General features: G+C 30.4%; 1 protein-coding gene across 1 annotated transcript in view; it reads right to left on the minus strand.

Annotated features, from left to right (window-relative positions):
* Gcn2 (eukaryotic translation initiation factor 2 alpha kinase Gcn2) overlaps positions 1–14,205 on the minus strand; it is a 46,670-nt gene extending 32,465 nt beyond the window's left edge. The window contains exons 1-19 of the mRNA XM_080169737.1: positions 14,130–14,205; positions 11,031–11,119; positions 10,124–10,195; positions 9,443–9,506; positions 9,138–9,182; positions 8,681–8,735; positions 7,221–7,291; positions 6,682–6,748; positions 5,963–5,994; positions 5,505–5,601; positions 4,967–5,115; positions 3,460–3,554; positions 3,014–3,144; positions 2,453–2,560; positions 1,993–2,068; positions 1,607–1,673; positions 1,277–1,398; positions 811–878; positions 293–396 (exon numbers count right to left, since the gene is read on the minus strand). Coding sequence (XP_080025863.1) covers positions 293–396; positions 811–878; positions 1,277–1,398; positions 1,607–1,673; positions 1,993–2,068; positions 2,453–2,560; positions 3,014–3,144; positions 3,460–3,554; positions 4,967–5,115; positions 5,505–5,601; positions 5,963–5,994; positions 6,682–6,748; positions 7,221–7,291; positions 8,681–8,735; positions 9,138–9,182; positions 9,443–9,506; positions 10,124–10,195; positions 11,031–11,119 — 1,512 coding nt within the window. The 5' untranslated portion in view covers positions 14,130–14,205. The remainder of the gene's footprint in view (positions 1–292; positions 397–810; positions 879–1,276; positions 1,399–1,606; positions 1,674–1,992; positions 2,069–2,452; positions 2,561–3,013; positions 3,145–3,459; positions 3,555–4,966; positions 5,116–5,504; positions 5,602–5,962; positions 5,995–6,681; positions 6,749–7,220; positions 7,292–8,680; positions 8,736–9,137; positions 9,183–9,442; positions 9,507–10,123; positions 10,196–11,030; positions 11,120–14,129) is intronic.
* Positions 14,206–14,430: the final 225 nt, after the last annotated feature.

Here is a 14,430-nt window from a genome sequence, read left to right on the forward strand (position 1 = left end):
TGATGTTCATGTCATGACTTTTACCTTAATTACTCATATGGCTTAAAGAGGGGGGTAGGTTTCTGGTGAAATCCGTAAAGGTTATGTGTTATAAGTTAAAAACAGTAATAGAATAATAAAAATTTATGTTAACTTTAAAAAAAAATTTTTTTTGTCTATAGTTTTTTTCAATAAGAAATGCACATATTTAGTGAATATTATCGTTCTATTAGGTACTATTTTTAAGCCTTAAAACACACACCATTACGGATTCTACCAGAAACCTACCCCTTACTCTTACTAGAAATTGTACCTTGAAGAACTGATGATCAATAAGTTGATCTGTACTCCATCTTTCCTTCTCATCTACCAACAAACTTTTGCACAACAGGTCTTTTAAACTGAACGGAATGTTATCTAAAACAAAGAAGTTCAATTCAATATTATAAGAATTTATTATCATTTTTAGTAACGAAGCTATTCTATAATTAACTTTCTCTGTCCGTCCATTTGTTTGCAACGCTTTGGGGAAAGTGAGATTTTTTCAACTGCTATTAAAAAGGTTTCGCGATTTTCTATTGTTTGATAATAACATATTCTCTTTCTTTCTTTTCATTTCTATGACTGAATAACAGCTCTATACCTCCCTTTATCCGATTTTTTGAGAGGATTTTTACTAAGGGTGATTTCTCTTGTGAGAGCGAATAGTTTTAAACCTTCCCTGGACCTATGAGAAGCTTTACTGTGAAAAAGAACCATATCAGTTCAGCGGTTAGCAAGACTCAAGCTACAAACAGACATCATGTTATTTTTAAATAAGGATTGATTTACCAGGTAATGCTGGAATTTGATCTCTAACAACAGCACCATTGATCACAGATATAACTATCAATCCTAATCTGAATATAAAAAAACATTTTAGAGAAATTAACTACATTAATAGCAAAGAAAAATGTCTAACATAGCACTGATAACTACATACAATGGCTAGGATTGAATTGTTTGAATTTGAACATTTTATGATTTAATCTAGATAACAAAGTTAGTCTTCAAGAAATGGGTAGGCAAGGAAAGATTGTAAAAATATAAACTTTTTATATAATTTTGTCTTTCTGTCAGTTACGAACCAAACTGGTTTCGTTTTTTGTAGATTCTTTGTGTTGCCTTGCAAAAACAATCATCTTTTTTGTTGACTTAATAATACCTAACCTTAATAGTTATTCATCAGATCGTATCATAGACATTTTGGTTTCGTATTTTAAAGACTTTCATATGAAATACTCATTGAAAAAATTACCTAAAAATGTCACATTTTTTGCCTCCCCTGCCGACAGATGGCGGATACTGATCATGCTGGTCAACTTTGTTGGCCTGACCGACAAGATCCCGAAGCTTAACATCAACTGAGTAGTCACCAATCTTTAGTCAGGGATATGTTTATTGTTTGTGTGAATTGGCATTCTGTAAAAGCCTTTTTAGCTGTTGTTGTTGTTGTTTTAGCTAAGGGATAAATAAAAGCCTAAGTTATAAAATTTAGAGGCGGGCGAGTAATGGCTTAAAATTCAGGTAAAAGGCGTTAGGTCTTAGCTGATGATTCCTACTTCAATTAAACATAAAAAAAACATTCCTTTGTGTTTCCATCAGGTAGAATAAATATTGAGGTATGTCGCAAGTTTCTATGAACTATGTCCATCCTTGTTATTTTTACAATTTCTAACAAAATTAGGTAAATGAGAATTTTCTTGCAAAGAACCAAAATTCCAATATCCTATAGATAAACATTTAGATTTTAACATGTTAATTAATAAACATTTTTTATTAATCAATGCTCAATAACTTATAAAAAGTTTGAGTTAAATGTAAGTTTTAAAAAGATGCATCAGAAAAGTTTCAAAAGCTGGCAAGTTTGATAAATACTGTAAACATTGAAAATCTAACGTTAAACAGATATTTTAAAAATACTTTTATACCAAACTATTCAAGTTTGTATAGTATGTTGCATTGTAAAAAGACCTGTGTAAATAATCTAATCCATCTAAAACATTTGCTAAGATGCTCTGTAGACAAACAAGTTCTATACTGTGGTTTCCTAAAAATATTTTACATAGATTTACATATCATGAATTAACATCATATTAAGTACAATTTAACTACATAGTTCTGTGGATAACTACTGAAACAGAACATATTAGATTTTGAGATTATTCAATCAGTTTTTATATATTTCCAGTGTATGGCTTCCAAACCGACTAATACCCGCGGGATTAGAACCGGTACTCAGGCATACTGATTCACTGAAAAATCATTTAATATAGCATCGAATTACAGAATAATAAATAAAAATCATAGAATGAATACTAGTTTCGTTAGCCTGAGCCTTCTGTCCCTCTGGGCTTACAAAACTGGTTTTAATCATATAATTTTCATTGTAATATCAGGTTTGTATGCAGCGGGAATGTGTTATGACACTCACCATTAATATAGAGATCAAGAGAAATGCCGCGGCAAAAATCTTCAATAAGATGGAGGTACAATTTCTTCTCTTTGGCGTCTTCTACTTTACAAAACCCGAGGTATCCAACTAAAAAGATATATTGAAAGGTTTATCTGATGTTTTTAGTATTCGCATTGCTAAGAGCAAAACGTTTTGTTCTCGGCTGAAGTTTGAGGGCTAATATTTGTCGTGACTTTAAACTAATGGCAAAAGCATCTAACTCAATTTTTACTATTGACCGACATTATAAGTTTGAATTTAATTTTAATGATTCTTTTAATGAGCATCTTCTCTATAACTAACTTTATCCGTTAATGACGCTAAGGAGATTAATTTCTATAAGTGAATTGTAATTTTTCAATGCTATAAAAGCTGGAAGTTTAAAAAGAAAATAATTAATCTGATGACCAATGAGTCTCGTCCATACGCCAATTTATTATGACAGGACATCCAAAACGTACAAATACTTAAGTAGGTATAAAGTATTACAGAAGATTTAACCCAAACAAAAATTAATAAAACTAGAATTAATATACTCACCAATATTTGTATGGCGTATTTTGGTGAGAGTTTGTACTTCAGTTTCAATGGCTGCCAACTGTTTTACAAAATCAGCTTCGGAATCAGGGAAGGAAACCTTTTTACCCTTAGATTCGGCAGCTATGGCCCATCTGACAGTCAAATATTTTTAAAGCAATTAATAAATAATTGTGGAACATTCTAGTTTGTTAATACATATAAGCATAGATTCTGACAAACAACAAAAAGTTAAAAACAAACACCAAAAAATCAAGTAAAAAATACAAGACTAGTAACTATTTCTTATTTCCCTTTCTTTAAAATTAAACTTTTTGTAGAAGAGAAAATATTTTGTTTGTGTGTGTGTGGAATGGAACTTAGGTTTGCGAAATCTTGCATGACTTGCATATATACACGAATTCAGCTTCTTTGGCACATACAATTGTTTGGCTATAAAAATGTTATTCCTGTGAATGGCGACCATTTGACCAGTTTGCAGAACTACTCCTGAGTAACAACGTCCATCCAGATCATTTATACCCAGCAGCCGAGCTCTTAGAACCTAAATAGAATCTGTAACCATGGCTTGCAAGGATAGGACAATGAAAGATAAGTTTAACACTTTTCCAAATTTAACACCTAGTATATTAAAAAAATGGCAGTATTTTGCCTGACAAAGAGGGAGGTCATTTTCTAGTAAATCCCGTAAAGGTGTGTGTTATAAGGCCTAAAAATAGTAGTAGAACGATAAGGTGCTCTATATATTTGTATTCCCTATTGAATAGAACAATAGGGAAATTTTTTTTTTTTTTTTTGATAACTGTACCTGGAATATCTTTAAAAAATATGAAATTTCTATCAAACGCTTTGTTTGGCTCAAACTGAAAAAAATTTAAAAAAAATATAATTATAATAATAATGTTTTCTATAGGTACAAGGTAAAGGTTAAGAACAATCTATACCATTAAACAAAGAAAGAAGCCATTCTTTACAGGTTGTACGAGCAGTGAACATTAAAATGAAACTTTAACAAATCATTAATACAATGACTTAGTGAAACAAACCAACACAACAAGTTACATACAGACTATTTTGAAAACATTCAGATATACAATCTATATAAGAAGGTAGTTGTTCGCTGTAGTGAAATTGAAATGAAACAATGCACATTGAAACCTTGTTCTTCAAAGCAAACAAACATGAAATTCCACAAACAAAACTAATTTTTGTCACCTTGAATAAATCAACCTGTAAAAAATGGCTTCTTCCTTTGTTTAATGGTATAGATTGTTCTTAACCTTTACCTTGCACCTATAGAAAACATTATTAATATAATTATATATTTTTTTAATTTTTGTCAGTTTGAGCCAAACAAAGCGTTTGATAGAAATTTCGTATTTTTAAAGATATTCCAGGTACGGTTATCAAAAAAAAAAAAAAATTTCCCTATTGTTCTATTCAATAGGAAATACAAATATATAGAGCACCTTATCGTTCTACTACTATTTTTTAGGCCTTATAACACACACCTTTACGGGATTTACTAGAAAATGACTTCCCTCTTTTATCTTCCATTACCACAGTGCCAGAACATAAGATTGCAACAACTAATCAAATGTTTTGTTAATGTTAAAGTGCTAACATTTAGACTTATTTCGTCATGATTCTTAAATTTATGCATGAATAGTTATTTATTGCATGGTATTATAAACAGCTTTCCGCGGATATTGAAATGAAAAACTATAAGATTAAAACCAGTTTTGTAAGCGTCAAAAGGCCGAAGGCAAGGGCTAAGAAGACTAGTTTTATTTTAAGCTTTTATTCTAATATTCGTAGGAAGTTGTTTACAAAACGATACGATGCATGACTTTTCAGTATGGCTCGGAACCGGTTCTAATCCAGTGGATATTAAACTGTTTCGCTTCGCAGCAATACTGGAAAACATTTTTATGAAGCAAGCACTTATTTACGTACCTCATATGACTTTCCCTTACAAGAAAAGTTGATAGATTCTGCCTCTTCAAAATGATCCTCACATTCTGAATATCTTTTGCTTCTCCGTCTCTCCCTGATATCAGCTTTGAGCTTTGAGTCTTCGGCGGGCGGTTGTTTTATAGTATTGTCTAAACAAAAATGAGCACATTAGAAAGTTAAATTGTAATTGCTTAAGACTGGAAAAATAAAGTTTTATATAGTGTAAGAAAATGCAGGATGTACCAAAAAATCTAGCCACTAATAATTCATTTAAACCGTTTGACTGTGCGTTTTTAAAATTTCAGCTGTGATAAAAATCTTTCAATTTGCTTTATATTGGTAAAATTGAGTATTTCAGGTCTTTTAGGTTTGCGCTAACTACTAATCTACGTACAATCATTTAAAATGAATTATCATTACGATAACAACTAAAAGACAAGTTCGAAGTAAGTGTTAGCTACAATAAGATGATTTCCCTATCAAGAGAGATAAAATTTTCAAAAATAAATGAGTTGTTTTAAAGGTTAAGTTTATTTACCATTATTTTCTTCAAGTTTAAGATTCTGAATTTGTTTTACTCTTGTTTCTTCTTCTTCGATTTCTCTTTGTCTTTCTTCTATCTCTTCTGCTATGGCCTAAATTTTAAAAAGTTTAGTTAATGTCTCCTCTAATTTGATTATTCTTTGACTGAAAATATTAAAAATCAGATAGGAAATCTTTTTCCGGTATGGCTTCGAAACCGATTGATATCCGCTGGATTAGAACCGGTTTCTTAACCATGCTGTAAAAATCTGTGTATGAAAAATCATAATATTAATACCAGTTTTGTTATTCCGGGCCCTCGGCCCCTCGGAGCTTACAAAACCAGAATTGATCTTATACTTTAGCGTTTTACTATCCGCGGAAAGCTGTTTAAAATACGATGCGATAAATAACTAGGTATTCTGTATTATTTTTGCATTAATATACATATCAAAATATTTGAATTTTGTATACCTGTCGATCTAGAAGGGCAAGTCTATCAAATCCTAAACAGTAAACAAACGTTAAAGAAAACAAATTTAAAACAAATCACTTTTAAAAATGGCTTTAAAACGACTAAAGTAAGGCGGGGCGATCTCTGAATCGAGGCAAAGTCGGTAATTTTTAACACACTTTCATTAAATGACATTTTTCTTAAAAAGATTGTATAGTTTTTTTTTGTACAAATTGACCTTTTCTGAAGTGGGGCGAACTCGGTTTTGGCCTTTTTCTACTAACTTTTTGAAATTTGAATTTTATATAAAAAAGTTAAATTTTCGAGAAAAAAAGTCAAATTTCGCGTACTTTTAAAATTTACCTATCTTCATAAAAATGCATGCTCTTTATTACATTTAGCAACTTTTACCTTTTGGGCATGCTGTAATAAAATCAATACGTCATCGATTTTTTTAAGCTTGAAAATGCTATACCGACTTCGTCTCGAGGTGGGACGAAGTATGTGACAAACTTCCCAAAGTCCTAGGATAACGTCCTTTTAGGACCTGTTAGACTTTTCCGAGATCTTTCTAATGGTCTTGGTCCCATTTAAAAATAATAATTTTTACCACCATTTTTTTCAAAAACCCGAAAAAAACACCCGAGTTCTCCCCGCCTTACCCTAGCAAATGAACAAAAAATATATTCTTAGCTTTTTTGAGATTAAAAACCATTTTATTTATTTGAAAAACAGTAACCTTCCGATTTTCTTTTTTCCTCGCTTTGTTTCCTATGTTCCATTTCTTCGTGGAAAGAGGAGAAAACCTTAATCAAATATGTTTTATGGGATACGTAAATTGAATATAAATTGAGGTGCGTCTTCAATGATAACAAACAAAATTACCCCAATTATAAAATTTATCTGTTAGAAAATTTGGACAATGTTACTTTAAGTTTCAACTTTATCTAACATCTTACAGTTCAATGTCCCCTCCTTCCCTGAATATTTTTAAAGGTGCATCTACACTGTCAATAGTTATTGGTTGTATCTCCGTCCGGCACCACATTATTAATATTAAAATTATTACAGTTTAATTAATGTTATTTGTTGTTGTTAAACTTCTTATTTCATACAAATTGTCATGGAATAAAAAAAATTTTAAAAAAATTGCTAAAAACCACTTTTTTTTTGTTTTATTTACCCCCTCCTTTATCCTTAGAAAATATATAACTTGTTTTGTAGGATCATAGACAATCACTAGTCACTCAACTCTAACCAAATATGTGTGACTCCTACCTGTATTTTGCCGCCATGTTTTGACAAGAAATTTTGTGCTTCAATACACAGCTCATACACTCGTTCTTCACCTTTAATACACAATTTCCCTTTTTATTCGTATATTAAAGTAACATGATTTTAGTGTGTCTCTGTGTACCGATGGATCTCGCTAACCACTGAACCGTTTCTCCTTTACAGTGCAGCTTCACATAGGTCCTGGGAATCGTAGACGCTAGTCCGTATATTAAAGCAACAGGAATTCAGTCTGTCTGTCGTGAAGGATCTAGCTAACCTCTAAACTCATTTGATTCTTATTACAGTGAAGTATCTTATAAGTCTATAAAAGGTTTTTAACTTTTTAAAAAAGAGGGAAGTCATTTTCTAGTAAATCCCGTAAAGGTGTGTGTTGTAAGGCCTAAAAATAGTAGTAGAACGATAAGGTGCTCTATATATTTGTATTCCCTATTGAATAGAACAATAGGGAAATTTTTTTTTTTTTTTGATAACCGTACCTGGAATATCTTAAAAAAATAAGAAATTTCTATCAAACACTTTGTTTGGCTCAAACTGACAAAAATTTAAAAAAAATATAATTATAATAATAATGTTTTCTATAGGTACAAGGTAAAGGTTAAGAACAATCTATACCATTAAACAAAGGAAGAAGCCATTCTTTACAGGTTGATTTATTCAAGGTGACAAAAATTAGTTCTATGTTTGTGGAATTTCATGTTTGTTTGCTTTGAAGTAGAAGGTTTCAATGTGCATTGTTTCATTTCAATTTCACTACAGCGAACAACTACATTATAGAACATTTTTTTCTGTAAATTAAACTTTCATTATCAAAAAACTAACTTGTTTTTCAACTATATTTTGGTCAATCTTTATTAAAAAAAATTTCTGGCTTTAAAATAGGATTTGTATGTAACTTGTTGTGTTGGTTTGTTTCACTAAGTCATTGTATTAATGATTTGTTAAAGTTTCATTTTAATGTTCCCTGCTCGTACAACCTGTAAAGAATGGCTTCTTCCTTTGTTTAATGGTATAGATTGTTCTTAACCTTTACCTTGTACCTATAGAAAACATTATTATTATAATTATATTTTTTTTTAATTTTTGTCAGTTTAAGCCAAACAAAGCGTTTGATAGAAATTTCTTATTTTTTAAAGATATTTCAGGTACGGTTATCAAAAAAAAAAAAAAAAAAATTTCCCTATTGTTCTATTCAATAGGGAATACAAACATATAGAGCACCTTATCGTTCTACTACTATTTTTAGGCCTTATAACACACACCTTTACGGGATTTACTAGAAAATGACTTCCCTTTTTCTCCCTCTTTTCAAAAACTGAAATTGAATGAAAATTGGCAAAGTCGCAAAATTGGCGCAACTGCTTGTCAGTGTTTAGATACTTCTGTACATGAAAAAAGAAGCCGGGAAAATTATACACAAAAATAAAATACCAATAAAAAAATACCTTTTAGACTCTCAGACAGAGTTTGTAAATTTTTTAATAGCACATCTTGCTGCTCCTACAAGCAAAATCGTTAAAAAGGACAATTTTCCCCCTACTGCCAAAAAATTTCATCCCCCCACTCCCCAAACCCCTAGTTAAAATTATATTTCCCATCATCCGAAGGGATTTTTTTTTTGGTGTCTGATTCTTCAAATATTTCCCCATATCTTTGGTGTTTTGGGTCCGATTTACAAATTTTTGTTTTGGTAGATATGCCTATACCTGTAAAATTCCAATAACAAGTTTTCATTGAATGTTGCAAATAAAAATAGAATTGAAAAGAGAAATATTTTATCTGTTTGGATGGGGTCAAAACATGTTACCCTAAAAATTCAAAGTAGTAAACAATAAACGAACATGTTACAATGCCTCCAGAAGGACTTTGTTTAAAAAGTATGAAAAAAAAACAAAGATTAACCTGAGATAAGCCAGTAACTGCTGAAAATTTTAAATCTGGGCAGTCCTTAAATAATAAAAAAATGCACTTTTTGTATTTTGACACGTCGCAGTTGGAATTTAACATTTTGGATTGCAATTAAATAACTGCTCCCAAACTCAAAAGGCATTGTGCCTATAGCTCTGAATGGAGCTAAGCTGAAACAGCTAAACCCAACCCTAACCTATCTAATGGCTATTTTATGAAATTGGGTCTACACCAGGTTCGCCATTTCGGTTGTGTTTAAAAAAATGTCACTTTTCAAAATAACAATAACAAACATTTACCTTTGGATATTGCGATGACATAGAAATGACTAAATCAATTGAGCATTCGCTTGTTTTAACACCCCTTAGATAAAAATTTACATTAATCCTAATACTAAAGTAACAGGATGTTTGTGTGTCTGTGTGTTTGTTTGTATCGAAGGATCTCGCTAACCGCTGAACCGATCGGGTTCTCTTTGACAGGGTAGCTTCTCATAGGTCCCAGAAAGGTTTATAACTGTTTTGGGGGAGGGTACCACCACCCTCCCAAGAGAAATAAAAAATAGAATTTTTAAAAAAATATTTGATAGACTTGAACCAAACATAAAAAGATATCGTAGAATTTGAAAGCAAGAAAGAGGTAATGTAGTGATTTGAACAAAAAAAAAACATTTAAAGTGCCACTAGAGGCCACTAGGGGCGTAGCCGCTAGTCTAATATATTGAAGCTAACATATTAGGTGTATGTGTGCTTTTCACGGAGTTAAAAAATTACATAAACATCGCATTAAAGAGTAGGTAGCGAAGCTGCTTTGAATGTATGTGTGGATTAAAGAACATCCAAGTGGGAGAGAGAGAGGAAAAGAGTAAATGCAAGAATATAGGAAGGAAGAGAGAACGACACGAATAACTCTACTCCTGAAAACAAATCATTGAATGAGAAAATGATGAAGCAAAATACAAAAGTGATATAAAATCATACCTGGAAGCATTTAGGGGTCCTAGGTGAATTTTAATTTCTGGAGGCCGATCTGTTTTCCAGACATCCTGATCTCTATAAAAAATCATGTATTGGTTTTAATATTATCTAAAGGGGACTATCCCCGAACAAGAGCAAGTGATTCTATGCCCCTTCCAGCAGTAATTCTCAATGTTTTTTAGTGAATATACTAGGGTTAAGATTAATATCAATATTTCAATTTAAAAAAATTAGTTTTACCATGGTTTAATATAAAAAAAAGCTTTAAAAAGTTAGGATTTTTTTTGACTATATATCATCTAATGTTTTGTTGAGTTTAAACTGCTGTGACACAAAGTAAACTGTTTTAATGAAAAGTGTTATTTAGATAAAGGGATGGTACCTTGTTAGCAGTTTTATTAGTGTGCTTTCGCAATTTACAGCATTTGATTATGTTTTGGCGTGTTATTTAATTTGAACCGTAATACTCAACAAAACATTTGATGAATTTTCATAAAAAAATTTCATAACCCTAGTATATTCACCTAAATAAAATTTAGAATCAATGCTGGAAGGTGCTTAAAATCACTTGCTCTCGTTCATGGATAGTCCCCTTTAGTATTTTTAAATCCATATACAATATATGTACATTACTTCAAGAATTTTCAGATTTTTACAACTTATCCAGAATGAAAATAATTTTGAAATTCATAAACAAAACAAAACATTTATTTAAATTCAGGGGGTGTTTTATTAAAAGTTGTGTGAATTACTAAGGATTTTTAATAGTCAGTCATGAAAATGATTTCATTTATAAAATGCTCTATTTACGGTGTGGTGTAAACATTTTTAAAAATTGGATCTAGGGTGTTGAGAATTACGTAAACGTCCCCTTTTACACGTCAATTTGACAAGCGCAGAATGAACCAACCTGAGATCATGAATGTCTTCTGCAAAGATGGCCTTCAGAGCCTCCAATTCATTGGCTCTCCGCTCACACAACTCATCTTCTTCCTCCATCTATAGATGCATATGATATAGAAATATAGATAGATAGCAAGAAAGTTGGATAAAGAATTAAGAGTTACTGATCAAAAAGTAAGTAAACAGTCAAGTAGAAAAAATAAACATAAAAATAAGCAAAGCAGACATTCAGACAGATGGACATAATAAGTGTTGGAGTAAATACTTAGTGTTTTCAGAGTTATTTTTAGTTAATGGGTATCGTAGCTCAGTGGTAACGCACTGAGTTACGGTGGTGAGAGTTCAAGTTCAAGTCCCCATGTGGCATCTCGAATTTCTCAGTCGCAATTCATTCACGCAACTTCCCCTTAATTGTGTAAGAAGGGTTGATATTGGGTAGTTTGGATACTCAATAGTTAAGTACAAAATATCAGTACAACCCTTGCCCAAGCTCCTCTGTGGAGAGCGTCATTCATTACGCACGCTTGGTTTTTTATTAAATGAATAAGTTAGGGTACAATGTTTGGCACTTTCGATATAAGTAAATGATAATAAAAAACCCATAGAATGCGATAATAACTTCAGAAAAATCGAAGAAAATAGTTTTAATACTTAATTAACGTTTTTAAGTTTTTCTTCAAAAAGTTTAGATAAGATGCCTTTAAAAGTCGTCTATGATTTTGTCAGGGATAAAAATGTAACTTTAAAATAAGAATTACAACATATTTTTTCAATTAGTACAAAGTAAAATTTTGAACATTTTATTGATCAGTATATTTTTTAAAATGTGAAGTAGAAACCTGAATATTTTATCATGAAAATTGTGTTATGATTTGATTGTCTGCTAGATTACAAGAAAAAAGATACTGACAGTACTTGTTGGTTCTTTAAAAATAATTAGGTAGATTACTTTCAGAACCCCTCTTTTTGCAACGTTATTTCAATAGAACAGAGCCGTAGTCTTAGTGTACTCAATATCTAGACAGCCAACCATTGTTTTAGAATTGTTCAATTTTTTTAACTTCTGATAAAAACAGAATTAATGGTATTTTTGTAAATATTATACCTCCAAGAAATGGCTATACTTCCCAATCATATGTTGTGTGATATTTAAGAGGAATTATTTTGATATAATGTCATTAAAATATTCGTTAAAAAAAGTGCTATTCTAGCTTATACTTTACATTTTAATGTGTATGATAATTCAAATAAAAGATAATGAAGATTTATATTATATTTAATTGTTATAATTATAAAGAAAAACCTGGAAACAGTAAAAAACTGACTTTATTTTATTGACGTAGGGAAAATTTTGTCAAATATTTGAATAAAAAAACACTATAAAACAAAATAAATTATTTTTAATATAGTCACAAAAAGGCTTAATGAGTTTAGGAAATATTTCATTCACTAATCATGTCATTTAAACTCTATTACACAGAATACATTGTAAAAAGATGTTCTCGTTTTAATTTTAAGTAATTTGAAATGCATTTTAATACCTTTTAATGATTTATTTTTTGAAACATCTTTTTATAAAATGTTATTGATTTTTGAAGTTATATGTTAAAATGTTTTTAAATTTTGTTAACATTTTGTTTTAAATGTAGAAAATTGGTAATTCTAAACATTCAAAAAATGATTTTATTAAATTTTCATCACTTAAATTGCATGTTTGATGAAATTTTCAACTGATAATTAAAGAAAAATCGTTTAAGTTTTATTATATTTTACTTTGAAATGTTAAAAAAATATAATTATTGTCAAAAATGTGGAAGTTATACTTTCCTCAAAAAAAGACCTAAAACATGCAAATTAACACTTGTAATGAGATTTTTTTTCTTTCAGGTTTAATTTTAAGTAATTATTGATATTTTTTGTAAAAAGGATTTTATATAAAAAGTTTTAAAACTCGAGTTATGTAGTGGTTCTAAAAAAGGTTGCGAATTTATGCAATTTTCTTGCAAAAAAAATTTTCTAGGATTTTAAAAATAGCAAAGGGTGTTATTAGACGTACTTACAGATACAATTGCAAAGTCATTTTGGCCAAACACTAAAATAAAGTTTTGACATCTGAGGGTCCAACCGTGTACGGTGACTTAATTTGGGACAACTGCCATACTCGGCGAGGGTGAGGTAATAAAGAGTAGGTCCCTTGAGACAGCGGATCAAGTACTTGTACTTGAGCGTGGACTTTGAGCTGTCTCTGGTGTTAGAATACAAAAGTGTCTCGTCCTACTCCATGACTAATTAGGTCCAAGCACTAAGAAACTATGGCTACACACACACACAGAGTTATTTTTCATTAACAGCAAAAGAGAAAAATACTTTTTTTCCCTAAAAGGGGACTATCCACGAACAAGAGCAAGTGATTCTAAGCGCCTTCCAGTATTGATCCATAGCATTTTTTAGTGAATATACTAGGTTTATGTTTAATATTTGGTTTATCGACTAAAAAGTTGGGTTTCGCCATAGTATTATATGGAAAAAACTTTAAAATGTTAAGCATTTTTTTAGTGTAATATCATTAAATGTTTTGATGAGTTCAAACTGTTGTTTAAAAGCTTTGACACAAAAGTATATTATTTTGATTAAAAATGTATATTTAGAAAAAGGGTTGGTAACTTGTAATATTTTAAACAGTTTAATTAATGTACTTTTACAATTTACAGCATTTTTTGCTCTTATTTTATTTTGTCCTTTGAACTCAACAAAGCATTTGAATTATTTACATTTCAAAATTTTTTTCATATAAAACTATGGTGAAGCATAACTTTTTAGTCGATAAACCAAAAATTAAACATAAACCTAGTACATTCACTAAAAAAATACTATGGATCAATGCTGGAAGGTGCTTAGAATAACTTGCTCTTGTTCGTGGATAGTCCTCTTTAATATCCTCAAAGTATTACAGACAGACCGATAGTCCAAGTTAGTTATGAAGAAATAATTACCCTCAGAAGATGTAAAGTTTTTAAATACAGCCAATACAAAACTACAAAGGACCAACATCGATGTGTAACAAGCTCAAGTCTGCGCAAGAAAAATTAGCTTAACACATTTTTACCTTCAATTAAATTTCAAATTTTGGCTTGGTTCACTAAACAGTATGTTGTATACCTAGTATAATATCATTCTATCTGAAAAAAAAACAAAAAAATAAACAAAAAATAATTTACAAAACAAAAACAAAAATAATTGTAACTGACAGTGCAGTCACCAACAAATTTACAATAAGCATAAAAATTGAGCTTTTTTAATGCTTTGGAATGAAAGTGATAAAGTAAATGGTAGGTAGATAATTTGACTAAATTATCTTCTGTAATCAAAATTAATTATTTCACAAATTCCACTGGTGTGTTGTTAGG

This window comes from Acartia tonsa, chromosome 8 (assembly GCF_053477335.1).
Source record: "Acartia tonsa isolate MP-2025a chromosome 8, ASM5347733v1, whole genome shotgun sequence".
Classification (NCBI taxonomy): domain Eukaryota; kingdom Metazoa; phylum Arthropoda; class Copepoda; order Calanoida; family Acartiidae; genus Acartia; species Acartia tonsa.